The 24135-nt window shown below is 38.2% G+C and overlaps 1 protein-coding gene across 2 annotated transcripts in view; it reads left to right on the forward strand.

Annotated features, from left to right (window-relative positions):
• The window catches only part of LOC139945867 (sperm flagellar protein 2-like), a 43844-nt gene extending 20195 nt beyond the window's left edge, over positions 1-23649 (forward strand). Inside the window, exons 22-43 of one of the 2 annotated variants that reach the window (XM_071943365.1) lie at positions 318-470; positions 672-753; positions 1301-1474; positions 2014-2031; positions 3692-3846; positions 4307-4573; positions 4926-5063; positions 5492-5775; positions 6304-6490; positions 7615-7662; positions 12037-12295; positions 13034-13120; positions 13514-13652; positions 14880-14979; positions 15437-15622; positions 16179-16229; positions 17160-17342; positions 18150-18305; positions 19228-19374; positions 19909-20040; positions 20745-20951; positions 22398-23649. In XM_071943365.1, coding sequence (XP_071799466.1) covers positions 318-470; positions 672-753; positions 1301-1474; positions 2014-2031; positions 3692-3846; positions 4307-4573; positions 4926-5063; positions 5492-5775; positions 6304-6490; positions 7615-7662; positions 12037-12295; positions 13034-13120; positions 13514-13652; positions 14880-14979; positions 15437-15622; positions 16179-16229; positions 17160-17342; positions 18150-18305; positions 19228-19374; positions 19909-20040; positions 20745-20951; positions 22398-22469 — 3225 coding nt within the window. In that variant the 3' untranslated portion in view covers positions 22470-23649. The remainder of the gene's footprint in view (positions 1-317; positions 471-671; positions 754-1300; positions 1475-2013; positions 2032-3691; positions 3847-4306; positions 4574-4925; positions 5064-5491; positions 5776-6303; positions 6491-7614; positions 7663-12036; positions 12296-13033; positions 13121-13513; positions 13653-14879; positions 14980-15436; positions 15623-16178; positions 16230-17159; positions 17343-18149; positions 18306-19227; positions 19375-19908; positions 20041-20744; positions 20952-22397) is intronic. The other variant, XM_071943366.1, reaches the window with a different exon arrangement.
• The last annotated feature ends 486 nt before the right edge of the window (positions 23650-24135 follow it).

A 24135-nucleotide genomic window follows, 5' to 3' on the forward strand; every position in this document is an offset into this window, starting at 1 on the left:
TTGTGGCTTAACTGATATTTTGTTTGAAAAAATGCTTAGGAGCACCAGGGCTTTATACTCTCAAGGGAGCTAACAAAGATTGGTGGGATTTTATCGGCCCAATGACCTGGACACTAGTGTAAAACTAGTTATTACTAACTAGAGAAGTGGTTTGGAGGTTTTGGAACAAATTAAGGATCAGCTAAAAGCAAAACAAAAAGAGAACTAAAGATGAGCAGAGGAGTCGGGGGAGAAAGCTAAGTTACAAAATGATGTTTTTACACTGACACACCGACATGACAGTTGAGATATGTCTTCTCTACTATCTTCCACTCCAGATCGAGAAAGCAAAGGAAGAGGCAGACAAGAGTGAGGAGGATCGTCTGAAAGCTGCCACCGAGGGCAGTATAGCGGGGACAGTATCGGAAGCCCCTACGACCCAACCCACTGAAGGCATGGACTCGATGGCCACACTGCCTGGTGATGCACAGGTATGGACCTCTTTACATTTCTTTTAAGAAACATTTTTATTTAAAAATATCTTACTTATAAAAACTGGCAAAGCATCCTAAAGGAAACATCAGAGCGGACAATGAAGAAACGTCTTAGACGCGGAAGGAAACAAATGCATTCAGGTTTTATTGTTTTTTCATTTGGTAACGTAATATATTGATTATTTTTTTTTATGGTAGCCTGGCGATGGCCTCCAGTCTGAAGCTGGTAAGGACTCTATACCCACTGTAGCACCAGGCTCTCCCAAAGGTTCTCGAGCAGGTAAGGCTGTTTTGTCTTTTGAGTCTGGATGCAAGTTGCTGTAAAATCAGAGAGTAGAAATTATTATTAAAACTGCTGACTTGGTTCAGATATTATTTAGCAATGATCACAAGGGAAACTGGCTGGATAATTTTTTTATGTTTTTTGGGGTTTTTTTTTTTGGGGGGGGGGGTGAACAAAGAAAAATTTACTAGAGCTGGATGTGAACTGAAGACCTCTGGTTTAATGTGCCGGCGCTCTACCAACTGATCTACAACAGATTGAATAGACTCTGATGGCTGTACTGTTTTATGAATTCCATGGATTCTGGCACAAATTATATGTTGAACTTTAAACATTGAGAGACTCTGCTCTTTACATACTGTAAGCATATTGTATCTGTTCATAGCAATGAGTTTTCACAATGTTTAATCATTGTACATCTGTTTCATCTATTGCCGAAGCACCATGACTAATGTATTGTAGAATGTAGCTTTATAAATCTATAAATTATTATATTATATTATTATTATTATTATTATTATTATTATTACATACTTCATGACAGGCTCGGCCAAGCGTAGCGGGTCAGCGAAACGAGGTTCCCCAAAACGAGGTAACTCCCCCAAGCGAGGTGAATCCCCCAAGCGGGATAAATCACCCAAGGGGAAGAGGGACAGAGAGAAGAAGAAGGAAGGCTCCCGATCGGGGAGTGCCAAGAGATCACCATCGGGGGGGAAAGGTACTTACTTTAGAAGTTCTCACCTACATTTGTTTTCTAGGGTTGAGGGTTCAAACCCATTCAAGGTTACTGTATTTCCCAGGAACTTACATCCTGATGATGACTAGAGCAGGCTAGTCGAAATGTTGAGACAAATTAAGAACTCACTCCATGGTAGTGAAGTTAATAACGAGAAGTCCCCTTGACCAATTAAGCGAAAATAGTAGTCCCGATCGATTTCCAACGTTCCGCCCAGGTAGTAATTAAAAAGCAGGACAGTTCTTTTCAGAACTAAGAAGTCTCCAGAGTTCTTGAAAATCTAACCCACAGTAGTAGAATATGTAGCAACACATAATCTCAAAAAGCATAATCTACGCAGCTAGTAGATATACACATGGTGTGACCGCAAACCAATATACATTGATACCTCACCATGCAATGCCACGAATCCCATACTTGTCATTTGTTTATCAGCTTAAATTATTTTTTTTTTCATTTAATTTCTACTTATATTAATATCAACGTTTTTTAATGCTGAGTTACTTTTGTTTTGTTTAAAGGAAAGAGAGGCAAATCAGGTTTGTATTCAAGTCAAATCTTTTCAGATTAATTTGTTGATCACGGTTATGGTGACCAGATCTACCTTTTTTTAAACTGCACTATCAACCACTACTTTGCACTTTCAACAATTCTCATGTTGTTCAGATTAATTTGTTGATCATGGTTATGGTGACACGGATCTACCTTTTTTTAAACTGCACTATCAACCACTACTTTGCACTTTCAACAATTCTCATGTTGTTCAGATTAATTTGTTGATCACGGTTATGGTGACACGGATCTACCTTTTTTTAAACTGCACTATCAACCACTACTTTGCACTTTCAACAATTCTCATGTTGCAACCACATTTTCTATTTTCAACTCAATATAGATATAATTGGGACCAACTTAATCTCGGAAATTTGAATACTCACAGTCTATTATAGTTCCCACTTGACTTCATAAAGTGTAATGTTGGCAATCTTTATGGGCAAATATAAATCATTTATTTTACCCACAACTACATAGATTATGCATAAAAACCATGAGCGGTGTGCAGGAGTTTGATCAAATTCCTTGATTGGTCCATGAGCTGAACCCTGTAGCTGCAAAGAAAAATTAGAACGTTTATCGCAGCTCAAAAACCAATCACAAATTGCTCTTGAGAATTGCATCTCATGGAACTACCTGTACATGTAGATTCTTTCTTGTTGACTTGGTATGGATTTTACTAACAGTACCAACAGTAATGACAGTTATTGGTGTTTCTATACATTAATTTGTGTTAAACACTGCATACTCAGCACTTTCCCTGTGTCCTGTGAAAACAAAATCTACAGCCACATTACTTGAGTTGAATTCTAACCCACAACCTTTGCACTACAAGTAGAGCAGATGTCTTACCACTGATCTTGCTAGGTAGCTAGAGGCAGTCTGAATCCTTTTCACAGGACTCTGGAAAGTACTGAGTATACAGTGCTTAAAAATACAAATGATTTTATTTAACCTCAATCTAAATTTAACATCTATAATTCATCCTTAATTCATTCATTTCAAAACATGTCAAACCTTTTCATAGAAAATTAACTAATTAAAAGTGCCTTACTGCATGCTCAAGTACAAAACCATCCTTATTCTAATGTAGTGTAATTCATTTTTGGGTTTAAACAAAGAAAAAATTTACTGGAGTGAGACTTGAACCAATGACCTCCGGTGCTTTACCAACTGAGCTATCCAGCCCTATGTTGATGGTCTCCCTATTAGTCAATATCTACCGGCCAGGCTTCGGACTGATGATACCCAAGCCTACATCCGTATGGACTGTAAAAGGGGTAACCCTGTTTCAGCCCTAGGAGTAGGTGGCAACGGCCTCTGGAAAAAAAAATACATGTAGCCCACACCTTGAAGTGACCTTCAGGCCTTGTGTGTCTGGCGACTTGCATAAAAAAATAAAATTTAAAAAAAGAGTCTGTCAGTGGTGTCAGTCAGAAGCCATATAACCGTAATCTGCCGTGTAGCCAGGGCTCACACCCAAGTGCATGGTACAGCCTGGGAAGCAACAGCCAGGTTCATGTCCTGCTAGCCTACACTCAATTTTTCTTTGTACAAACCCAAAGTATTTCAAACTAACCCAGTCAGTTTACCTTGTAGTTTTTTATTTGATATATACATTTTTTTTTTTTTTTCCATTCTAAGGTTCACCGAAACGAGGCAAGTCGGGGCGTAAGTCGCCTAAGAGAGAACCCACCCCTGAGCCTGAGCCTGAACCTGAGCCCCCAGTACCCACTGGCCCCCCTCCACCCCAGCCAGGATCTGATGACTGGGTATATGTGGATGAACCTATTGATGAGGTACCACAGACCTCTTTATTTCTAGAATTGTATTTGCAATTTCTTTAAAGAAAAAAACCCCTGTAATTTACAGCTTGAAATGGCCTGCATTACATGAATTTGATACAGGGCAGTCACTGTTTCAGTGAAGTTAATAATGAGAAGTCCTCACCTTCTGCCCAGGTAATAGTTAATAAACAGGCCAATTCTTTTTAAGAACTGAGAAGTCTCCCAAATTCCGAAAAATCTACTCCACGGTAGTAGAATATAAAGCTAGACAAGTTCTCAAAAAGATCATAACCTTTCTAGCAAGTAGATATACACATGGTGTTACTGCAAACCAAATATACATTGATGCCTCACCATGCAATGCCTCAAATCCCTTAAACTATTGGAGCATTTTCCTTTGAGTCAAAGAGTCATGACTTTATTTCTTAAGGACTTGTCTTTAATTCTGTCCGTATGATCTCTTTTTCACTAGGCACTGGCATGTGTCCTAGCTCCCCACTGGGAGAACACCGAGTCTACGTACGTCGCCAGCACCAAGCACATCTTCCATAACATCCGTGAGGAACGTGAGAACATCTACCAGTACTTCTACAAGGTGCGGCGCGATTTTGAAGAGTACCTACGCCGTCCAGACGGCAAGCAGGAGTTTCTGGCCGCCTGGCAGCAAGAATACAACGACATCGCTGAGGATATGCGAGATGATGAGGAGACGAGGTCCGAGCTTCACCAGAGGGTCATGGTGAGTACCTGGGATGTCGTGGTCGAGCGGTTAAGCTCAAGCGCCTTGAGTCTGTTGATTTCACCAAACTCTTCCTAACTTGGGATTAATCTTAGGACTTAGGACGAGTTCAGTTCCGTATCTGAAGATGTTGATTATAGGATTAATCCTAGTATTTCGTTAAATCGGCTGCTGGGTCCTAAAGGTCTATTTAGTTGGATACTTTGTACAAAATCACAGGAGATGTTGCCGAAAGTTAGAGTACAAACAAAAGATGGACAATAGGTGTTCACCCACCTGAAATTTATAAATTAGTTGCTTATGAAAACTCTTTTTTTTTTAAATTGTACCATATTTTTGTAATTTTGATTAGGATCTCAAAGAGCAACTGTGGGAGATGTCTGACAGCCGGAAAATTGATGCAGAGACTGAACGAACAGCTGTCATGGAGGAAGGGTGGCTGGAGGATAGACTAGGTCTCCTGACCAACCATTTCCTCACCCTCATGCAGGTACGTACCCATGTAAAGAGTGGCTGGAGAAAAAACTATGCCTTCTTAACAGTCACTTCTTTGTATTACTGTTAATTAATCTACAGGGGGCTGGAAGGTACACGTAGACTAGGTCTCCTGACCACCCATTTGCACACCCTCATGCAGATAACATACCTGTGTAAAGAGCGGCTGAAAGAAAGGCTAGGCCTTCTTAACAATCAGTTCGTTGCCATTGGCTTATAACTTGCTTTACACTATTTTAAAGAGTGGCTGGAAGATAAATTAAGTATCTTTACAAACCACTTTCTCACTCTCATGCAGGTAAATTTACTTTCTATGGTTTAATACTGTTAAAATAAACATAAAAACCTGAGAATGTACTTTAAAGGATAGATGATTTTTCTGTGCATCATCGGATCAAAACACCTAATTTTGTTGACTCGCAGTGCGAGACAGATCGCTACCAAGACACTCTACGCCTCTTGAAGGATTACTACCAGGGTATGGAGGGCAAGATCCCAGAAGAATTTGACACCAGCTTCGTCCGTATCCCGCTCATCGATCTGTCTACGGCCACGGAGAGGCCAAGCTCGGCACCGGCCAGTGCCGTGGCCAGCGAGACGGTGGTCACCAGGGCCATCACACCGACGACGCCGTCTGCCAAGGGGAAAAAAGGAAAGGAACCTCAACCGGAGGAGGTGAAGGACGAGGCGGATGAGGAGAAACCAAAGTGAGTGAATCCTCCAAAATCCTACGCGGGGTATTACTTCAGTTTGAGGGATTCTTGATGTGTGGGATTGAAACAGTACACCTTTAACATTAGGTAAAGGTCACTGAAACCTACTTGAAAAAAAATTGCAGTATAGATTTCTTTGTTTTTGTCACTGTGTTCAATGCATTTCTAATGGTTGCCAATGAAAGACAATATATTTTTTACAATCTTTAACATGAGACCTGTAAAAACTTTCACAAGAACTTTATTTATTGGAAAAGGACTAACTGGATTTGACGTTGAAACCCCTTCAGCAGGTCACCAACAGCAGAGCAGCTGCCAGCTGAAAATAAACCAATCTTTTCATATTCCAATGAACAAATTTGAAAATCTCCCTGTGATGGAAAATTTGTTCGTGTTATGTTAAATGTAATTTTAAATTTATCCCTGATTGTTGTACAAAATCTACCTAATTGCAAGATGCAAATGCTGGCAGCTTTGCGTTCGTGTGGATGAACTTTGTTTTCTTTTCATCCCCCCTCATAGAATTCCTCTGGTCCCTCGACGCCCAACATCCACCGAGGGCTTCTTCCCGAGTCAGACTCAAGCTGGCAAGGCTGAGAAGGGAAGCAAGAGTAGAGCAGGCAAGAAGGAGAAAGAGAAAGCCGTCCCTGCAACTAGCCTGGAAGAGACTCAAGAGAGTCCTCCACCACCTACAGATGCTGATGAAAAGGTAGGTACGAGCTAGGCTCTTTTAAAGCACTGGACACTTTTGGTTACTACTCAAATGATTGTTGGCATAAAAACTTACATGGTAACGAGCAATGGAGAGCTGTTGATAGTATAAAACATTGTGAGAAACGGCCCCCTCTGAAGTAACGTAGCTTTTGAGAAATAGGTAATTTCTCACTCAAATATTAGCCTTTTGTTATGCATCTGAAAGCACACATTTTTGTGCAACTGGGGTGTTTTTTCTTTCACTATTTTCTTGCAACTTCGATGACCAATTGAGCTCAAATTTTCACAGGTTTTTATGCATATGTGAGAATACTGGTCTTTAGGATATCTAGGTGCCTTTAAAGGGAAGGTACACGTTTGGTAATTACTCTAAACAGATATTAACTTAAAACCTTACTTGATAACGAGCAATGGAGAGCTGTTGATAGTATAAAACATTGTGAGAAACGGCTCCCACTGAAGTAACGTAGTTTTTGAGAAAGAGGTAATTTCTCACGAAAATAATCTTTTATTCCTATCTGAAAGCACACAAATTCGTCCAACAAGGGTGTTTTTTCTTCTTGCAACTTAGATGACCGATTGAGCCCAAATTTCCACAAGCTTGTTATGTTATGCTTATGGTGGGATACACCAAGTGCGAAGACTGGTCTTTGACAATTACCAAACGTATACCTTCCCTTTAATAATAATAATAATAATAGTTGCTTCTTCTATAGCACTCATATCCGTCACTCAGTGACACTCGAGGCACTTAAACATTCAATGTTTTCCTGTAAAGGTATTGTGGAGCTTGAAGTATGAGACCTATTACTTTATAATCCTTATCTTTAGCCATGTTATAGTACAGTATGTTTCAATTCTGTAGCCTGTATAATGGTTGAATTGCATTTGATGCTTTTCTTGTTGTTGCCAATATTGAAATAAATGTCTAAACATTTGATATAGCACCAATAGTTTAAAAAGTGCTGTGTGCTGTTAGCAGCCAATCTAAATGTACAACTTTTTATATTACAAAATTAGCGTTGTTATATCTTTGTAATTGTGATGATTCTGAGTAGATTATTCTGAGATTTATTAGTTTTTATTTAATAACTTTTTTCCTTTTTTCTTTTTTTACAGTTGATCTTTGATGCCTTCCAGTTTGGGATGATGAAAATAACAGAAATGGTAAGCAGCCAGTATGGTTCAGAATTCACTTTACTGCATCGTTTGTTTCAAAACTCTTCTTTGCATCCTTTTCATCTTGGCATCTTTTTCTTACTATTTTTTTACTTTTTGCTTTTTCTTACTCTGTTTTCATGAAGTATGGAAATAAAAATAAGTTTGAATTGAATGAAAACTATTAGTATAGATACCCGTGAGTGAAGTTTCTTTGGTGCAAGTTTAGCGCAAATCAAGGTCATCACTCTCGATGCATTTATGACATTATACGCAGTGGGATAACGTGTACAAATTGTTTCAATTACAATTTGTTTTTTTTACCAGAGAATTGACCACTGACAATTAAATCTGCCAAGTCTGTTTATTGACAATTGATTAACACCCCATTTGTAATACATTTGTTATGGTTATCCACATGACCTTAAAGTTGTGACTGCAGTTTCAAGAATTTTATTTGTAAAAAAAATTTGGGGAAAAGGGTAGTAATTTGCAGTTTAAAATTGTATGGTAGTACACTAACTAACTCACATATTGAGGGTTATATATAAACACTTGGTAACTTAAACATTTACATACATCTAGGTAATGGGGAAGTATATAATGTTAGTTACAGTCGACTCTTGTTATAACAAGATCGCTCGGACTGGGCAAATTACCTATTTAGAACAGGAACGTTGTTATAATGAGTAGGGTAGATAGCCTTAGCTTTCGATCCAAACTGGACCTTATTCAGAGGCATAAAACAATACATATCCATTTATAGAAAAAAAGAGGGGAAAGGGATTAAGGGAAGGATCCAGAAAGAAGCTGGAAAATTACAGCCAATCAAAGTTTCTATTTCAGAAACAATTGGTGGCTATGAACCAATAGGAGTAACGTGGTGAGGACAAAGGATGTTTAATATGAAAAGATGGATTATTGGACCATAAAAGTGGTAAATGCATTGTTCAATAACAACGTTGTTATAAGATGTCAGCAAAACAAACACATCAAAAATAAGATTCAGGACTTCAGAAACATCTTTATAAGCAGAACCTCTTTATAACAATATTGTTTGTTTTTACCCTTGCACCATTGTGAAAAAAAGTCACAGACAAATTCCTCAGGTGGAATTCAAACCTAAGACCATTACATTGCTAGTGCAGATTTCATTCCACTAAACCAACAATCTAGCCCATTGACTACAGGCAGTTTGAATCCTATGTCATAGCAAAGGGTACCACACTGATGTAATAGGGTTTAGTTTTGCATCGGGAAAGTACTAAGTATACAGTTCTTAAAGGCACTGATCGTATAAAACGTTGTGAGAAACGGCAAGTTTTTGAGAAAGAGGTAATTTCTCATTTTGGTTTTTACCCTTAAACCGATGTGTGTTAGCACTGTATACTCAGTACTTCCCCGAGTCCTGTGAAAAAATATCACAGGCATATTACTCGGGTGGGGTTCGAACCCACGACCCTTGCATTTCTAGAGCAGTGTCTTACCAACTAGACTACCGAGATTGCCCGGTAGCTAGAGGCAGTTCTTAGTAACCTCGGTAGTCTAGTTGGTAAGACACTGCTCTAGAATTGCAAGGGTCGTGGGTTCGAACCCCACCAGAGTAACATGCCTGTGATATTTTTTCACAGGACTCGGGGAAGTACTGAGTATTGAAGTACAGTGCAAAGATACATCGGTGTATGGGTAAAAACCAAAATAATATTCTTTATCCCCGATGCAAACTTAACATCTATTTTGGAAATTTCTCACTCAAATAATAAAAGACTGCAGGCCTGAAGCCCTTTATTATGCATCTGAAAGCACAAAAAGTTGTGCAGCAAGGGTGTTTTTTCTTTCATTATTTTCTGGCAACTTTAATGACCAATTGAGCCCAAATTCACATGTTTGTTATTTTATGCATACATGTTGGGATGAAGTGAGAATACTGGTCTTTGAAAATAACCAAATGTGTCCAGTGCCTTTAATGATAAGGGTGAAAACAAGTTATATTCTTTATCCACGTTGCAAAACTAACATCGCTTTATCACAGTACTGCTTATAACAAGGGTTGACTGTGCACAACATTTCGAACTTACTTTCCCTGGCAGTGATTTTTAATTTGTTTTTTTGTTGATTATTTTTGCTGCTATTCGCACACACACAGTCTGAGGGGTTTTCAAAGGCCTGTATGGTAAGTTAGGATTGGAGTTGTAGCTATCCACTCTGTGCACAACTATTATAGAGGGCCATGTAGAGGCGCATGTCTATACAGTGGATTATGCAGTGTGCAGTGACTCTTTCTTAGCACTTTATTCTATCGGTATAATGCACAATTGTTGCTTTTTTATAAGATAATATTATATAGTATTATATCATGTGTATACCGCTTGTGGCGTGTCATGGCCGAGCAGTTAAGAGCACCAGATTCAAGCTCTGGTGTTTGATCAACAGAGTGTTGGTTCGAGTCCCGGTCGTGACACTTGCTACGTAAAATTGGGGAGGTAGTGCCTTTCTGCTCTACCAGCCAGGCTTCGGATTGATGATACCCTAGCCTACATCCATATGGACTGTAAAGTGGATGACCCTGTTTCAGCCCTAGGAGTAGGTGGCAACGGCCTCTGGAATAAAATTACTGTAGCAAACACCTTGAAGTGGCCTTAAGGCCTTGTGTGTCTGGCGACTTGCATAAAATAAAATAAACTTAAAAAAAATGCATTATTCTACAATAAGGTACATGTACTCAAGGCGCTTAAACAAATAGACTAACTTTTAAGAATTTTAGATTGTGAAATGAGTTCATACAGCACCTTATAACGGTTTGTGGCACATTCATCAGCAGCCACTACCAGAAACGCTAGGCAGAGCCCTTTTGTTAGCGATAAGTGTAACGCAGTTCTTTTCCTTGGATTACACGACACAAGGGACCAAAAATCTGAAGCAATAGTGGTTAAGATTCTTGTTTAAGGACACAAATGTCAAGCCTGGGAATCGAACCCCAGTCTGCTCTTTAGAAAGACCAGAGCTCGAGACTGACACTCTGAACTGCAACATAAATAAAACTTTTTTCTATTTTTACAAAATGTTGTATAAATAATGAAACTGCCTCGCAGATAATTCTCACAAGCCCCGACGAGAAGAATTTTCCTTTACTCTGTAATCGCCTCCTCACCCCTCGAACAAACAGAATTCAAACTAAGGGAGACTGCTAACATAAGGGCTAGATACCTCAGTTGGTAAAGCACCGTCCAAAAATCGCAGTTAGAATCCCACTCTAGCCAATTAGTCTTCGATCACCCTAAATTAAATATAACTCTTTCTTTATCTTTCAAGAGTTTGTCATTGTCAGAGAAATCCATTTATCCCCCAAAAGTTGATCATGCAATTCTTATCCTTGAAATTAACTGAAACAAAGATTTTCAAACTTCTGTGTAGTTAATTTAAATAATTAATTATAATAATAATAATAATTGTGACTTCTTATATAGCGCACATGTCCGTCACTCAGTGACGCTCCTGGCGCTGTAACATACAGTATATCCTACAAGATGTGGGACTTCGTTTGAATTATGAGACCTAATTCTGATAGCACCATGTAATGTTTTACAAGGTGCTGTGGGGCAATTTGCTGCCGATCAGACCAGGAACACCGGGGCGAACCCCTTCTCTTTTCGATAAGTGCACTGGGTTCTTTTACATGCTTTACATAACACATGGGACCAACGTCCCATCCGAAGGACGAAGCAATGGTGAAGCAATGGTCTTGCTTAAGGACACAAGTGTCACGGCTGGGGATTTGAACCCACACTCTGCTGATCAGAAACACCAGAGTTTGAATTCGGTGCTCTTAACCGCTCGGCCACGACACTTTCACAATTATTATAGCATTAAGAGCAAATCAATTTCTTCATACTTAATAATAACATTAATGCATCACGTTAAGTTTGAGTGTTTTCTTGCACCTCTAAAACGATTGCACTTTATACAAACACATTGATTGTTTAAAACTAACACAAAAAAGTATACTTTATTAATAAACATTATTTAAAAATATATCAAACAGTCCTATTGGTTAAAAGGTGGTCACTTGACCATGTTTACCGTGTAAAACAAATAGCTTGAGCTGCTTAAAATTGTTTTGCCAATGCACACTTGACGCTAAAACCCAAACGCATGTTCTCTTCTGTTTTTTCTGTGTATCTCACAAGAGACCGCGGCAGAAGTTGCTACTCCAGGCGCTGAAGGCAAAGCAGAAAAGATCCTCAATGTGAAATCTATTACTATGTGTATGTACAACTGCTAAGCATTGTATGCATTTTGACCCCAGTTAAACGGAGCCATTTTATTACAAAAATATTTATGTTCTTTTCTTTTTATGTGCATTTTCTGTGTGTCTCACAACAGACTGCTGCAGAACTTGCTGCTCGGGATGCCGAAGACGAAGCGGAAAAGATCCGCGAGGCCGAGAAGGACAAGGAGAAGGACAAGGGTAACGCCAAGAAGCCAGCTAAGAAACGAAGCAAGAGTAAGTCACCATCCGGCAAGAAATCCCCGGCTGGTGGCAAGAAATCCCCCAGTGGCAAGAAGTCACCGGTTGGGAAGAAGTCGCCCAAGAAGGGGAAGAAGACGGCCACGCCTACCCCACCACCGACACCACCTCCTGGTAAGTGGGATGTTTAAAGGAAATTGCACTCGGAAGAAAAGTTCTGAGAGTTTATGTGACATATCACTTGATTTGACACATTAATAAAGAAAGTAAGGAAACTAAATGTTCAAAATAGCTCAATGTCATTTTGAAGACGACAAGAAAAGACGGTCAGAGTACATAACACTGGTTGAAACGTCAAACAGAAACCGGCTTTTCTCAGAGCCACAACTACTCACAAAAACGATTGTTTACATGGTGTCACCGCAAACTTTGCTTTACTCATTATTTTTCCACCATGCAAAGCCTTAAGTCTTATCTTCAATTTGTGCTAGTTTTGACAAGTGCCTTCATTAGAAAGAAACACATAAACATTGGAAATCTAACTAGGACTGATCGTGTGGTGTTACCATGGAGGTAGAAACATGGTGTTACACGCTGGTTAAAAGAAATCACTCAGGTTGGACTTTTTTAAAATTAGGTTTTGTTAGATGAGTCAGGTAGATGGCCTTAGCTTTCGATCCAAACTGGACCTTCTTCAGAGGCAGTACTACAGTAGGTGTTATTAATACATGTACTTTTTATTTCACATATCCAAAGTTTCAATTCAGGCTCATGCAGTGCCTATTCATAGAATTCTGTTTGAAATTCAATTTTTTTGATCTGCTGTGTAAGTTTGAAATTGCAGTTCCCATGCCAATCCCTTTTTCAAATATGGCTAAGTTTGAAATTTGTTATCTCCCAATGTTGATTTAGCAACCGAGGATACTCCGGAGGAACGAGCTAAGAAGGAATTAAGAGACAGGATGAAGCAGGAATACCTAGCAGCCATCTCACATGAAGGTCAGTAATCGGGATTCGTTTTTCAGGGTAAAATTCCAAAAGATTGCAGGGCTTGTAGATACATTTTTTTTACTGGACCAAAATCTTTTTTACGAAAACTGAATCTTAATGAGAAAGAACTTTCTGCGAGTGGTAACATAAAAAAAAAAAAAAAAAAAACGCTTTCCTGTGTGTAAGAAGGCCCACATTTTTACTATATACTCTAAAAAATCAACATTTGAAAACATTTCTTTTTTGGGGGGCATTCAACAGCACAACGGGTTTGTGCATGATCCAATCAAGTCCACTGTTTGGGAAAAAAAAAACAAATAAATAGAGATAACAGGTGTGAGTTGTCAGATGAAAAGGGTGTGCCTTTTTTAGCCTCTTTCTTGATTTGCTTCTGTCCCTTAGAGAGTGGTCTGAAGACGAGGATGGAGCTGACAAAGATCCACGCTATTGCCGTCCTTCAGGAGCTTAAAGCCAAGTCTGAAGAGGTGTACAAGGATATGGATGACTGGCTGGGCGCTCGCTTCCAACAGGAAATGGGCAGGTAAGACCTTCAATGAGCTCTTGGGCCCAATTTCATAAAGCTGTTTAGCAGAAAATACTGTTAAACAAATTTCTTTGAGGTGTACAGACCATCGCACTCAAGCTCTGGGCCAAATTTCTTAAAGCTGTTAATAAGCAGAAAATACTTGGTGTATGGGTAAAACCAAAAAATTTTCAGAAAATACTGTTTAACAAATTTCTCTGCTAACATGTAAGTAAAAAGTGAGTGGAGCACCAGTCGCCATAGTGTAAACTTTATGGGATGTTGGCTAGTGACCTGTTTTTTGGCTAGGCAAGATTTTCCTGTGCTTAGCAGAGTTTTGTGCTTACAGGCTTTAAATTGAGACCTGGTGTTTCTGTTTAGCAGAGTGTGGGTTCAAGTCCAGGTCGTGGCACTTTTGTCCTTGAGTGAGATGCTTTACCATAATTGATTTGTCCTTCGTTTTGGGCACTAGGATTGGTATAGGAAACCCAGAACATTTATTGTGGAAGAGTAGGACATGAGACATAAGAAACTTTATTCATTTCAAAAAAGAAAAATTACATTGCTCGCACAAGTTTAAAAAGCACCACAAATATCAACAATTACAAAAGGCACAAACAAATATTGCACATGAAACAACACACAAGGATTTAAGAAGAAAATCCGTACAGACCCAGTGAGGTCATATCTGAGCCCCTGTGTTTCTTTATTTCTGGTTCACATAGCAAGCACCCTTGTCTGCAGGGTTCCTCTGGCTTGCGAGGTACAGTAATTCAATTCACTTACATGTATCTGTGGCATCCTTGGTTTCATTACCAGCATTAGAAATGATAGTATTAACAATCTTGTTGTCGTCTTTAGTTGTCAGTCCCATTTTCAAGCGCCCATCCCCTTTTTTTCTTCTTCTTTTTTTTTGCAGTGGGATGGGTGGTTTTTAACTGTGGGGTGGGTATAAGGGGACATTCTTTGTGGCAGGACGGCTTTGTAGTGGTGCTGGTCACCTGTTCCTCCTCGCCACTCACTGGCTTGGTATTTTTTAGCTGTTTTGCTTCTTTGTTTCTTTACAATGTATGTATCTATTTGTATATTTATATTTTTATGCCAGTGTAAAGTCTAATAAAACTAAAACTAAAAACTAAACACCACTGCCCCATTCTTCAAAGAGCACCACATAATGATGTGACAAATCCAAGTGTTGTACTGTTCTGTAGTCAACTCATGTTTGTGTGATTTTTTTCTTCACAGCATTGACACTGTGACAGAAGTTCTTGGTGAGAACATCGAGAAGAAACAGAAAATCCAGCCGGAGCTAGTCTCCTTTCAAGATGAATTCCTTATCAACAAGGTAAAACAAAAATTCAATATTATATTCACACCCGTTTCAGACAGTCACTCCAGAATTGCGCCGAACCAAATTCTGAAACAAGTACATGAAAATTTTGATGTCTGAAACAGTTAGGAGCGATTGGACACACTAGAAGGCGAGAGATCACCGACTGTCGCAGCCGTTTGGAACGACTCTGGAGTGCCTTGATTTTAGATGTCGATCTTGTCATGAACTGATCAAGCCAATGTAAATGTTAAGTTAAGTTCGCCTGTTTGAAACCAAAATTGATATGGGTGGACCGAGAGTCGTTCCTTATCTATTTGGTTGGGCGCGGCTCTGGCACGCCTGTCTGAAACAGGCGTAACCCACTATATCTAGGCCCAGTGTAATCAAAGAAAGGTCTTTTTAGAGAAATGGCTGAATAAATATTAACAACAATAATAACCTAGTATTTAAACCTGTTTGCTTATTACAGGAAGTGAAAGTGTTCCGTACACCAAGCCCTCCACCGAGGCCCTCCCCTATTGAGATTGCTTTACCAGACACATTCACTGTGGATCAGATGAAGTTATTGTATCAACAGTTTGTTCGCTCAGCACCGTCTGGCTTCATCTCTAACAAGGGATTTGTGGATACTCTTTCTGACTTGACTGCATTGACGGTAATGTTAGAAAATTAGGAGTGTTATTGTTCAACATACTCATCTTTGAGTTAGATTGTAAATTTTTGTTTTGTTTGTTTGTTGCTTTTTTGCTGTTGCTGTAACTTGTTTCATTTTGTATTTGTCAGTGGGCATTTTAAAACTCGCCTTTTTGGCTTCTGTAAATTCCCCTATTTTGGTTTCCTCCGTATCCATTACATTACGTTATTTTTATTTCCTTATTTACTTTTGTTTTTATTCATTATTTTTCTCAAACAGTTCTTGATTGTCTTTGACTTAAATTATTGTTCTAAATTTAATTCATATTCTCCTTTCTTCACCAAAAAGGAAATAATAAATACTGAAAAATGCAAATTGAATAGTACCGAAATGCGCAATTAATTAATGACATTATGCCATTTAATGGGTTGTATTGTGAATGACACATGGCCATCAAGCTTCAAATCAAAAGACAAGGATCTACACATGGGTGTTATTTTATTTAAATACTATTTCATTTTTTTGACACTTTGTTTTATTGACTTTGTATACTTTGTGTGTTAATTTATATGTCCAGCATGGAACAGAGGCCCTGCCTGATCAATGGATGAGCCTAAATCTCAACCAGGTTGGTACTTTCAATAGTCTGTACCTGTAAATGAGTAATGAGTAAACAATTATAACAAGTAGTAATAGAGAGTGAGTTATTCGTTAAAGGATTCAGGTACTTTTTCAAAATGTCCACAGATTTACATTAAACTTACAGGGTTTGAAGATAATGATAGTGGAAAGCTTCCCTTCAAATATTAACCAACTGAGATTGTGTAGTTTTTGAGAAATGAGTAGAACAAGTCATAAAATAATTTTCGTCTCAGGAAGACAAAAATTATTTTAGCATGTAAAATTCCATTATGACATTATACCAAAACCATAGCATAACTGGTTAATACGTTTTTACATGCTAAAACTGAGACGGAAATTATTTGTTTTACTCATTTCTCAAAAACTATGGCACCTCAGTAAGTAAAATTTCAAGGGAAGCTTTCTACTATTATAATCTTCAAACTGTGTAAGTTTAATGTAAATCTATGGGCATTGTGTTTTGTGTTAGGAAAAATTACATAGACCCTTTAAAAGGAAAGTATGTTTGATAATTGCTTTTAAAATTAATGGAAACATATAATTTTGTTGGAAGCTTACAGCAGCTTTTGATAGTATAAATCATTATGCCCCAAAAATTGCACCTGAGAAGCGTTACTGTTATTAAAGGCTTCTCAGATTGTGTATTCCAAGTCTTGATTATTCTTACCCTGAGTGGACATATTCCCTTTGGATTTTTGACGAAATCTAAAAAATGTTAGTACTTTTGGGAAATATGCTTGACGTTAGCGCGGAATGCCCTTCTTCCGCCAACGCCACTTCTTTGCTAATAAAACTGAGCCATGAAATTGGACACTGGTTAAGAAGTTGCCTCCCTTCTGATGTGATGTATTTAACTTTTAATTTAAAAAAATTCTGAAGAAATAATTGTTCCTATTTGTTGTTATCGTTTTGACAGTTGGAGCAGCTAGCCACCATCCTGTCCCCAGATTCTGAGTATATCGACTGGCGCACATTCATGCTACAGATTGCTCAGCCTTTTACCCAGCCCTCCCAGGCACAACTTCTTGTTACTCTACAGTGCTTCAAGAAAGTTGACTCTCTAGGCTTGGGAACGTTGACCAGGGAGCAGTTTGATCAGGTAAAGTGGATGAGTTAAGAAAACTGGAATTCTAGTTGATTCATTTATTGCCTGATTTATTGTTTATGATTAAAATTTATCATGGCAGGTACCCCCCTGAAGCTGTGTCTGTTGTGCCACACATATTTTTGGTGTTGACCTTGGTTTATTTTCATCTTTTGACTGCTTCTGTTATACCAGTTTTTAAAAGGCGCTTCACAGAACCAAATGTAACTTGAAGACAATAAAACTTGTCATACTAAAAGCCTGTTTATCTTTAATTGCAAGGGTTGTGGGTTCGGAATCAAACCCAAGTAACATGCCTGTGATATTTTTTCACAGGACTCGGGAAAGTACTGAGTATACAGTGCTAACACATCAGTATGGGTAAAAAAAAACTTTAAAAAACAACCAAAATTAATAGCTTTGTTGAGTTTTCATTATTAACCTTCTAGGAAGACTCTGCTAGGGTCGAAACAGCATTATATTTGGAAAAATTATTTGAATCTGGGCAGTGTGCTGACAGCAAAACTCTCAGATTGTTTATTCCAATTACTGTTTATTCTTCCTGAGTGGACAAAACTGCTCCGGATTTTTTGCGATGTCTACAAAACTTGACCACCTTTTGAAATAAAACTTTCACAGGTTAGTTTTATTGTCTATATATTTATATAGGATGAAAACAATCAAACGGTTCTAAAAACCAAAGGTATACGGGGTTACGTTCCCTTTTCAAACAGCGCTTTTGTGTAATTTTCTTTTGGATGGTAATGTTAACCAACAAAACTTGAAATATGATTGTTTATTGTTGATTTCATCTTTGTTTAGGTGCCTCTGTGGTACACATCAGACCCAAGACCTCCAACGCCTGAAGATCCAAGTATACCTCTACCGTTTGACAGGACTGCCCATGTGCAGAGAATGTTCTTTGATATCTTTGCTGACTCTACCTTAATGCCCCCTGTGCTGGATTATACTAACATGGTAAGAGACTCTTTTATGGAGCATAATGGTCGAAGGAATAAGAGCACCAGACTCAAGTTATGGTGTTTCTGATCAGAAGAGTGTGTGTTTGGATCATGGGTCCAATTTCTTAGAGCTGCTAAGCACAAAAATTGGCTCAGCATGAAATTTTTGCCTTGATCAAAACAGGATTACCAACCAAATTTCCACGTGATTTTCAGGATAAGCAAACAACAGCCAAATATTAGTAAGCATGCAATTTGCAACACATGGAAATTTGGTTGGTAATCCTGTTTTTATCAAGGAAGCAATTTCATGCTTTACAAGCAATTTTTTGTGCTAAGCAGCTCTATGAAATATGGCCATGGTCATGGTCCTTAAACAAAACACATTAGCCATTAATGCTACGTCCTTTGGATGGGACGTAACTTTTGGGCTCCCATTGGCTGCCAGTTCTATGCCTATGCCAAATCTTTTGCTCCCTTCAAACTCAAGAGTGTAATGTTCCTCATGCTGGCTCCCTATCTCTCAACGAATCATCTTTAACCTGATGCTCATTGTCCACAAAGCTCTTAAAGGCAAGGCTCCCCACTATATTTCTGAACTGCTTCAAGTTGACACTCCATCAAGGAATCTTCGATCAAGTTCCATGCGTCTCCTCATTGAACCCAAGTCTCGACACTCATGGGGTGACAGGTCTTTTTCTTCAGCTGCGCCACATATCTGGAACTCTCTACCACTTAATCCTAGATCTTGTCATGGTATCGTAAAATTCAAAACTTATCTTATGTCACAGGTTTTCAAGGACTAATTTTGTTGTGTCTGTTTTTCTTTTTCTTTGTTTTTGGTTTTACTGCACCTTGAACACCCTGCAGGGTGGATATGTGCGCATTACAAGTCTTATTATTATTATTATCATGCTCACTCTTTCTCATTCCTCTAGCTCCTGTACTTCAGCGTTGATCAAGACGCTCTGAATGGATTCTTCAGAGCTCTGAGTGTGGTATCTGGAAAGCACATGCCCCGCCCACAACTAGAGGAGGCTGAGCCGACTGAGAAACAGCTGGACCAACTCAGCGTCATGAAAGAGGTACATGTACACTTTTTAAAAGTTTTAATACTACCAATAGTCATAATTGTGTCCAAACCTGTAGTTATTGTATTACATTTTCATTTTATTAACCTTACATTTCGTAGCCCACATTTTGTTTACAACCGGTAATTAACACTAAAAATAGTAAGACATTTAGTAAGATTAAAAAAAGCGTTAAACAAAACACATGGAGTACAGGACTGGATACAGGTGATGCACAAAGTCTGTAAAGATAATCTAGGTCTAGAGTAAAGGGGAATAAAGACAAGCCACCCAAGACTGAGGTTTTTTTTATTTATCAAATCTCAGCCAAGCTTGTTGTCAACATTGGCTTAATGTGTTATTAATATTAACAGACTGTATTATTAACTTAAATGTGTGTAATAGCGCAAATTGGTTTATTTTTTATAGTGTGTCTTGTATTTTTTATTAAAATTTTATTGTTCAGTGCATTCAAACAAAATTATACTGGATTTTGCACTATATAAATTAAAAAATTATTGTTATATTATTGTCATTGTTTTGTACCAGGTTGTTGAGGTTTTGGCAGGTCAAGAAGTGAGGCTTCAAGACAAGAAAGTTGAGCCTAGCCTGGGCCTGCCTGAAGAAGGTATACCACCCAGTGCTTTACAAGCCACTGTGGATCTGAATGCTTTAGTACAGGTTAGCAAACCATTCTGCATCTATTTCATTCTATAACTGCAATGCACATTACATTTTAAAACCATGTGAACCCTTCCAAAAAGATGTCCTCTCAAAAGTATTTTAAACATGGAGGGTTTAAAAGATTTGACAATAACACCTAGTACCCAGAAGTCTTGAGTACTCTTGTGTCCATGCAAACAATTTGTTTAAAGGCAGTGGACACGTTTGGTAATTACTCAAAATAATTATCATAAAACCTTACTTGGTAATGAGTAATGGGGAGAGGTTGATAGTATAACATATTGTGAGAAACAGCTCCCTCTGTAGTAATGTAGTTTTTGAGAAAGAAGTAATTTTCCACATTATTTGATTTTGAGACCTCAGATTTAGAATTTGAGCTCTCGAAATCAGGCATGCATCTGAAGGCACACAACTTTGTGTGACAAGGGTGGTTTTTTCTTTCATTATTTTCTCGCAACTTTGACGATCGATTGAGCTCAAATTTTCACAGCTTTGTTATTTTATGCATATGTTGAGATATACCAACTGTGAAGAGTAGTCTTTGACAATTACCAATAGTGTCCACTGTCTTTAAGAAGCCGTCCAAACTCTTTTTATTTATTTGCAATCAATGTTCTTGTACTTTTGTTGTACAAATTGAATTCCCCAACAAACGAAAAATCTACAAAGTAGCCACTTCTGCCCATTCCAATTCTCCTCAGGTATTACACCATGGTCAGCCAACCCTCGGTGACAGCCATCGCTTCAGCGTGACCTCTGACCCGGAGGATACCTTTTCCCAGGAGCGTCTAGCCAGTGTGTATCGTGAGCTTGGGGACAACAAGCTAAGCCCGGTACCCTTCTTTAGACTCTTGGATCATCCCATCATTCAAGATTGCCTGTCAATGTGCCACAGATACAAGACACCGGTGAGTGTAACAAAATAATAGTAAAAATATTATTAACTTTGTCTCGGTAAAATTATCAAGAACCAGGCCTCGTTGGGATTAAACCACTAGTTGAAATCGATTCAACACACTTTGATTCCCATTCATAAATACCTTTTCGGTCAAAAACATCATCACTTTTTGGTCAAAAAGTAAAATAAATGCAAAAAATATAATTGTTAAATGATTTCTTTCAACACAACACCCCTCCAGCTATGAAATGGTAAAGCCCTCTGCCGCCCTCGAGTAAACAACTCCTTATAAGGAGTGCTGTGCGCGTCGTGCGTATCGCATGATGTGGCACAACTGTTTCAGCCGATGCTCTCGACCAATGGGAATGAAGAAACTGTCTTATAAGAACAGGTGCAAGGCCACGTGTCACGCCCATGAATTTACACTTTTTACCGGTCATAAACAAAGGTTTATACACCACCACGTGATGCGCTCTCCACCAATAGGAATAGCGAAACTGTCTGAGGTATTTATGAATTGCCATTTATAATGCGATAGTTAAATTGGACTATGCTAGTCGACTATTTGGAACCAGCCTACCATGGCTGGTTACCAATAGCCGCTTTCATAGAACAGCGTACAGTGGACCGGTTACAACAAAGTGATAACATGGGTTATCGCGAAAGTCGTGTTGGTTGATGACATGACTACAGTTGTTCGCACTACAACTTCTGTGCGCATGCCCTACGTACGTCAGTTAACAACCACTCGTTAACGATTGATCCTTGCATGAACTTGACCCTAGCTAAGCACAGCATAATAAGGTTATCAGCCAAAAGAACCAGGCTTGATATTCTTTATACTTTAGTCTGGTTTTTTATTGTTTTGCCCTTGGGAAATATCAGGAAAAGTTTCAATTGAATACCCTGAATGTCTATGTAGGTTTAGCCCTTAGTGGTAATTGTTAAAGACCAGTCTTCTCACTTGGTGTAGCTCAACATATGCATAAAATAACAAACCTGTGAAAATTTGAGCTCAATTGGTCATCGAAGTTGCGAGATAACTATGAAAGAAAAAACACCCTTGTCACACAAAGTTGTGTGCTTTCAGATGCTTGATTTTGAGACGTCAAATTCTAAATCTGAGGTCTCAAAATCAAATTCGTTGAAAACTACTTCTTTCTCGAAAACTATTTCACTTCAGAGGGAGCCGGTTCTCACAACTACTATCAACCTCTCCCCATTACTCATTACCTTGTACGGTTTTATGCTAATAATTATTTTGAGTAATTACCAATAGTGTCCACTGCATTTAAACTCCTTTTAAGGAGTGGGTTAAAAAAAATTCCTACTACATGTATTTACCAAGGACCAACATGTCACATGTACGATCTGAGTATTTTCTAACTTGGTTCCCAAATCTGGTATATGTTCCTTATAATGTACCTATAACTATTTCCTTTTACTATCCCTACAGGATCTTCGTTCTGTATTCACCATTCCAGTAACAACAATTGCAATTGATGACGCTAACAGCATCATGTCCTGAGTTGGCTAAAACTCATTTCTGTGAGGATTTCTCTAATTCTCATATTTTTGAGGAGAGTTTCAAACTTTGAGGTCTTCTGTTGAGTTTTAATTTCTTTCACTATTCAACCTTTCTGATAATTAATTTTGTTTAATTTTAATAAATCATCAAATTGAGTGTGTTTACACATCATGGTATAAATGCTAGTGTTTCTGCATCATAGAGTTATGTAATAAAACTGGAAGGCGAACAAAACCAAGTGACACTGCCCAACAAGAAGCGTTTTTTGGTCTTTGAGAAAATGGTGCGACCCATCGTATAGCACATGTCATGCACCAGTTCACTCAGCCAACATTTTGTAAGGGAACAATTGTATGTAATTTACCAGCAGGGATTCGAACCCATGGTCAGCCAGCACGGTTAAGTTATGTGTGTAGTTAGAGTGCTCCCTCTAGTTCTAATATATAACTCTATGATATGATTTGAACTGCCTTTAGCCATCGGGCTAGCTACTTAGTGGTGTGTTATCTGCTCTAGCAATGCGAAGGTTATGGGTTCGAACCCCATCTGAATGATTTGGCTGTGGACTTTGTTCACAGAACTCGGGAAAGTACTGAGTAAACACAGTGCCTTATACACATTGGGTTGGTGTAAGGGTGAAAACTAATTTTATTCTATGATCTGTTTTGAGATAAAGTTTTAACGAGAATGATTGTGTGTTTGTTTAAAGACTATAATTATTATCCACCAATATGAGCTTGTGCCTTAAATTTAAGATAAAATGAAATATTAACCTATTTTGAATATTGAAGTTTTCAATCCGTTTATTTGCTTTTAAAATACTGGCATAACTATAAACTACCAACTAATCAATATTTAACATGACATGATTTAAGGAAAAAATATTATAATAATTTGGAGAATATTATTGAAAAGATCCGTCCTCTTTCTCACAAAACCATTCCACTGGGCATTTTATTCAGAAATTCATGAATTTATTAAATGATTCAAATGATAGATTAACATTTTTCTTATATGTCTGATATTCCAAGAAATGTTTATATATAACTATCACAAATTATAACATATTGTAGCATTAGAGTACTTCAAAACATCCGTCCACTTTTGTAGTGTTTGAATAGAATTTGTTTGTGTTTTCTTCTTTAGAATGGTTTGTTTGCATAATTGAGCTAATTAAATCACAAAGTCTTGATATTGGAGTTTTTTTTTTAATATACGGTTCATTCTTAGGATTATGTCATGTCACACGAGGCAATTTACAGGCAACCAGTTTGTGGCAATCTCCAAAAAGAGAATCCATTCACATTTGAATGTCCACATTATTTGAGCTAGTAAGACCTTGTTTTGAAAAATCACTACCGAAATGGTCACGTGGCATTATGCTCTGTAGTTGGTTGCTTCCAAGTTGCCTGTAAAAGTTGCCTCGTGTATATGACAAGTCCACGGTCTAAATGAGACACAAGACCCCTTTTATGTAATACCTGGGCCTAATTTCATAGAGCTGCTAAGCAACAAAGATTTGATAAAAACAGGATTACCAACCAATTTTCATTGTTGCATATTCCTTGTTACTGGTATTCAGCTGTTTGCGTATCCTGAAAATCACGTTGAAATTTGGTTGGTAATCCTGTTGTTATTTAAGGAAATTTCATGCTAAGCAAATTTT

This window comes from Asterias amurensis, chromosome 13 (genome assembly GCF_032118995.1).
Source record: "Asterias amurensis chromosome 13, ASM3211899v1".
In the NCBI taxonomy this organism is placed as follows: Eukaryota; Metazoa; Echinodermata; class Asteroidea; order Forcipulatida; family Asteriidae; genus Asterias; species Asterias amurensis.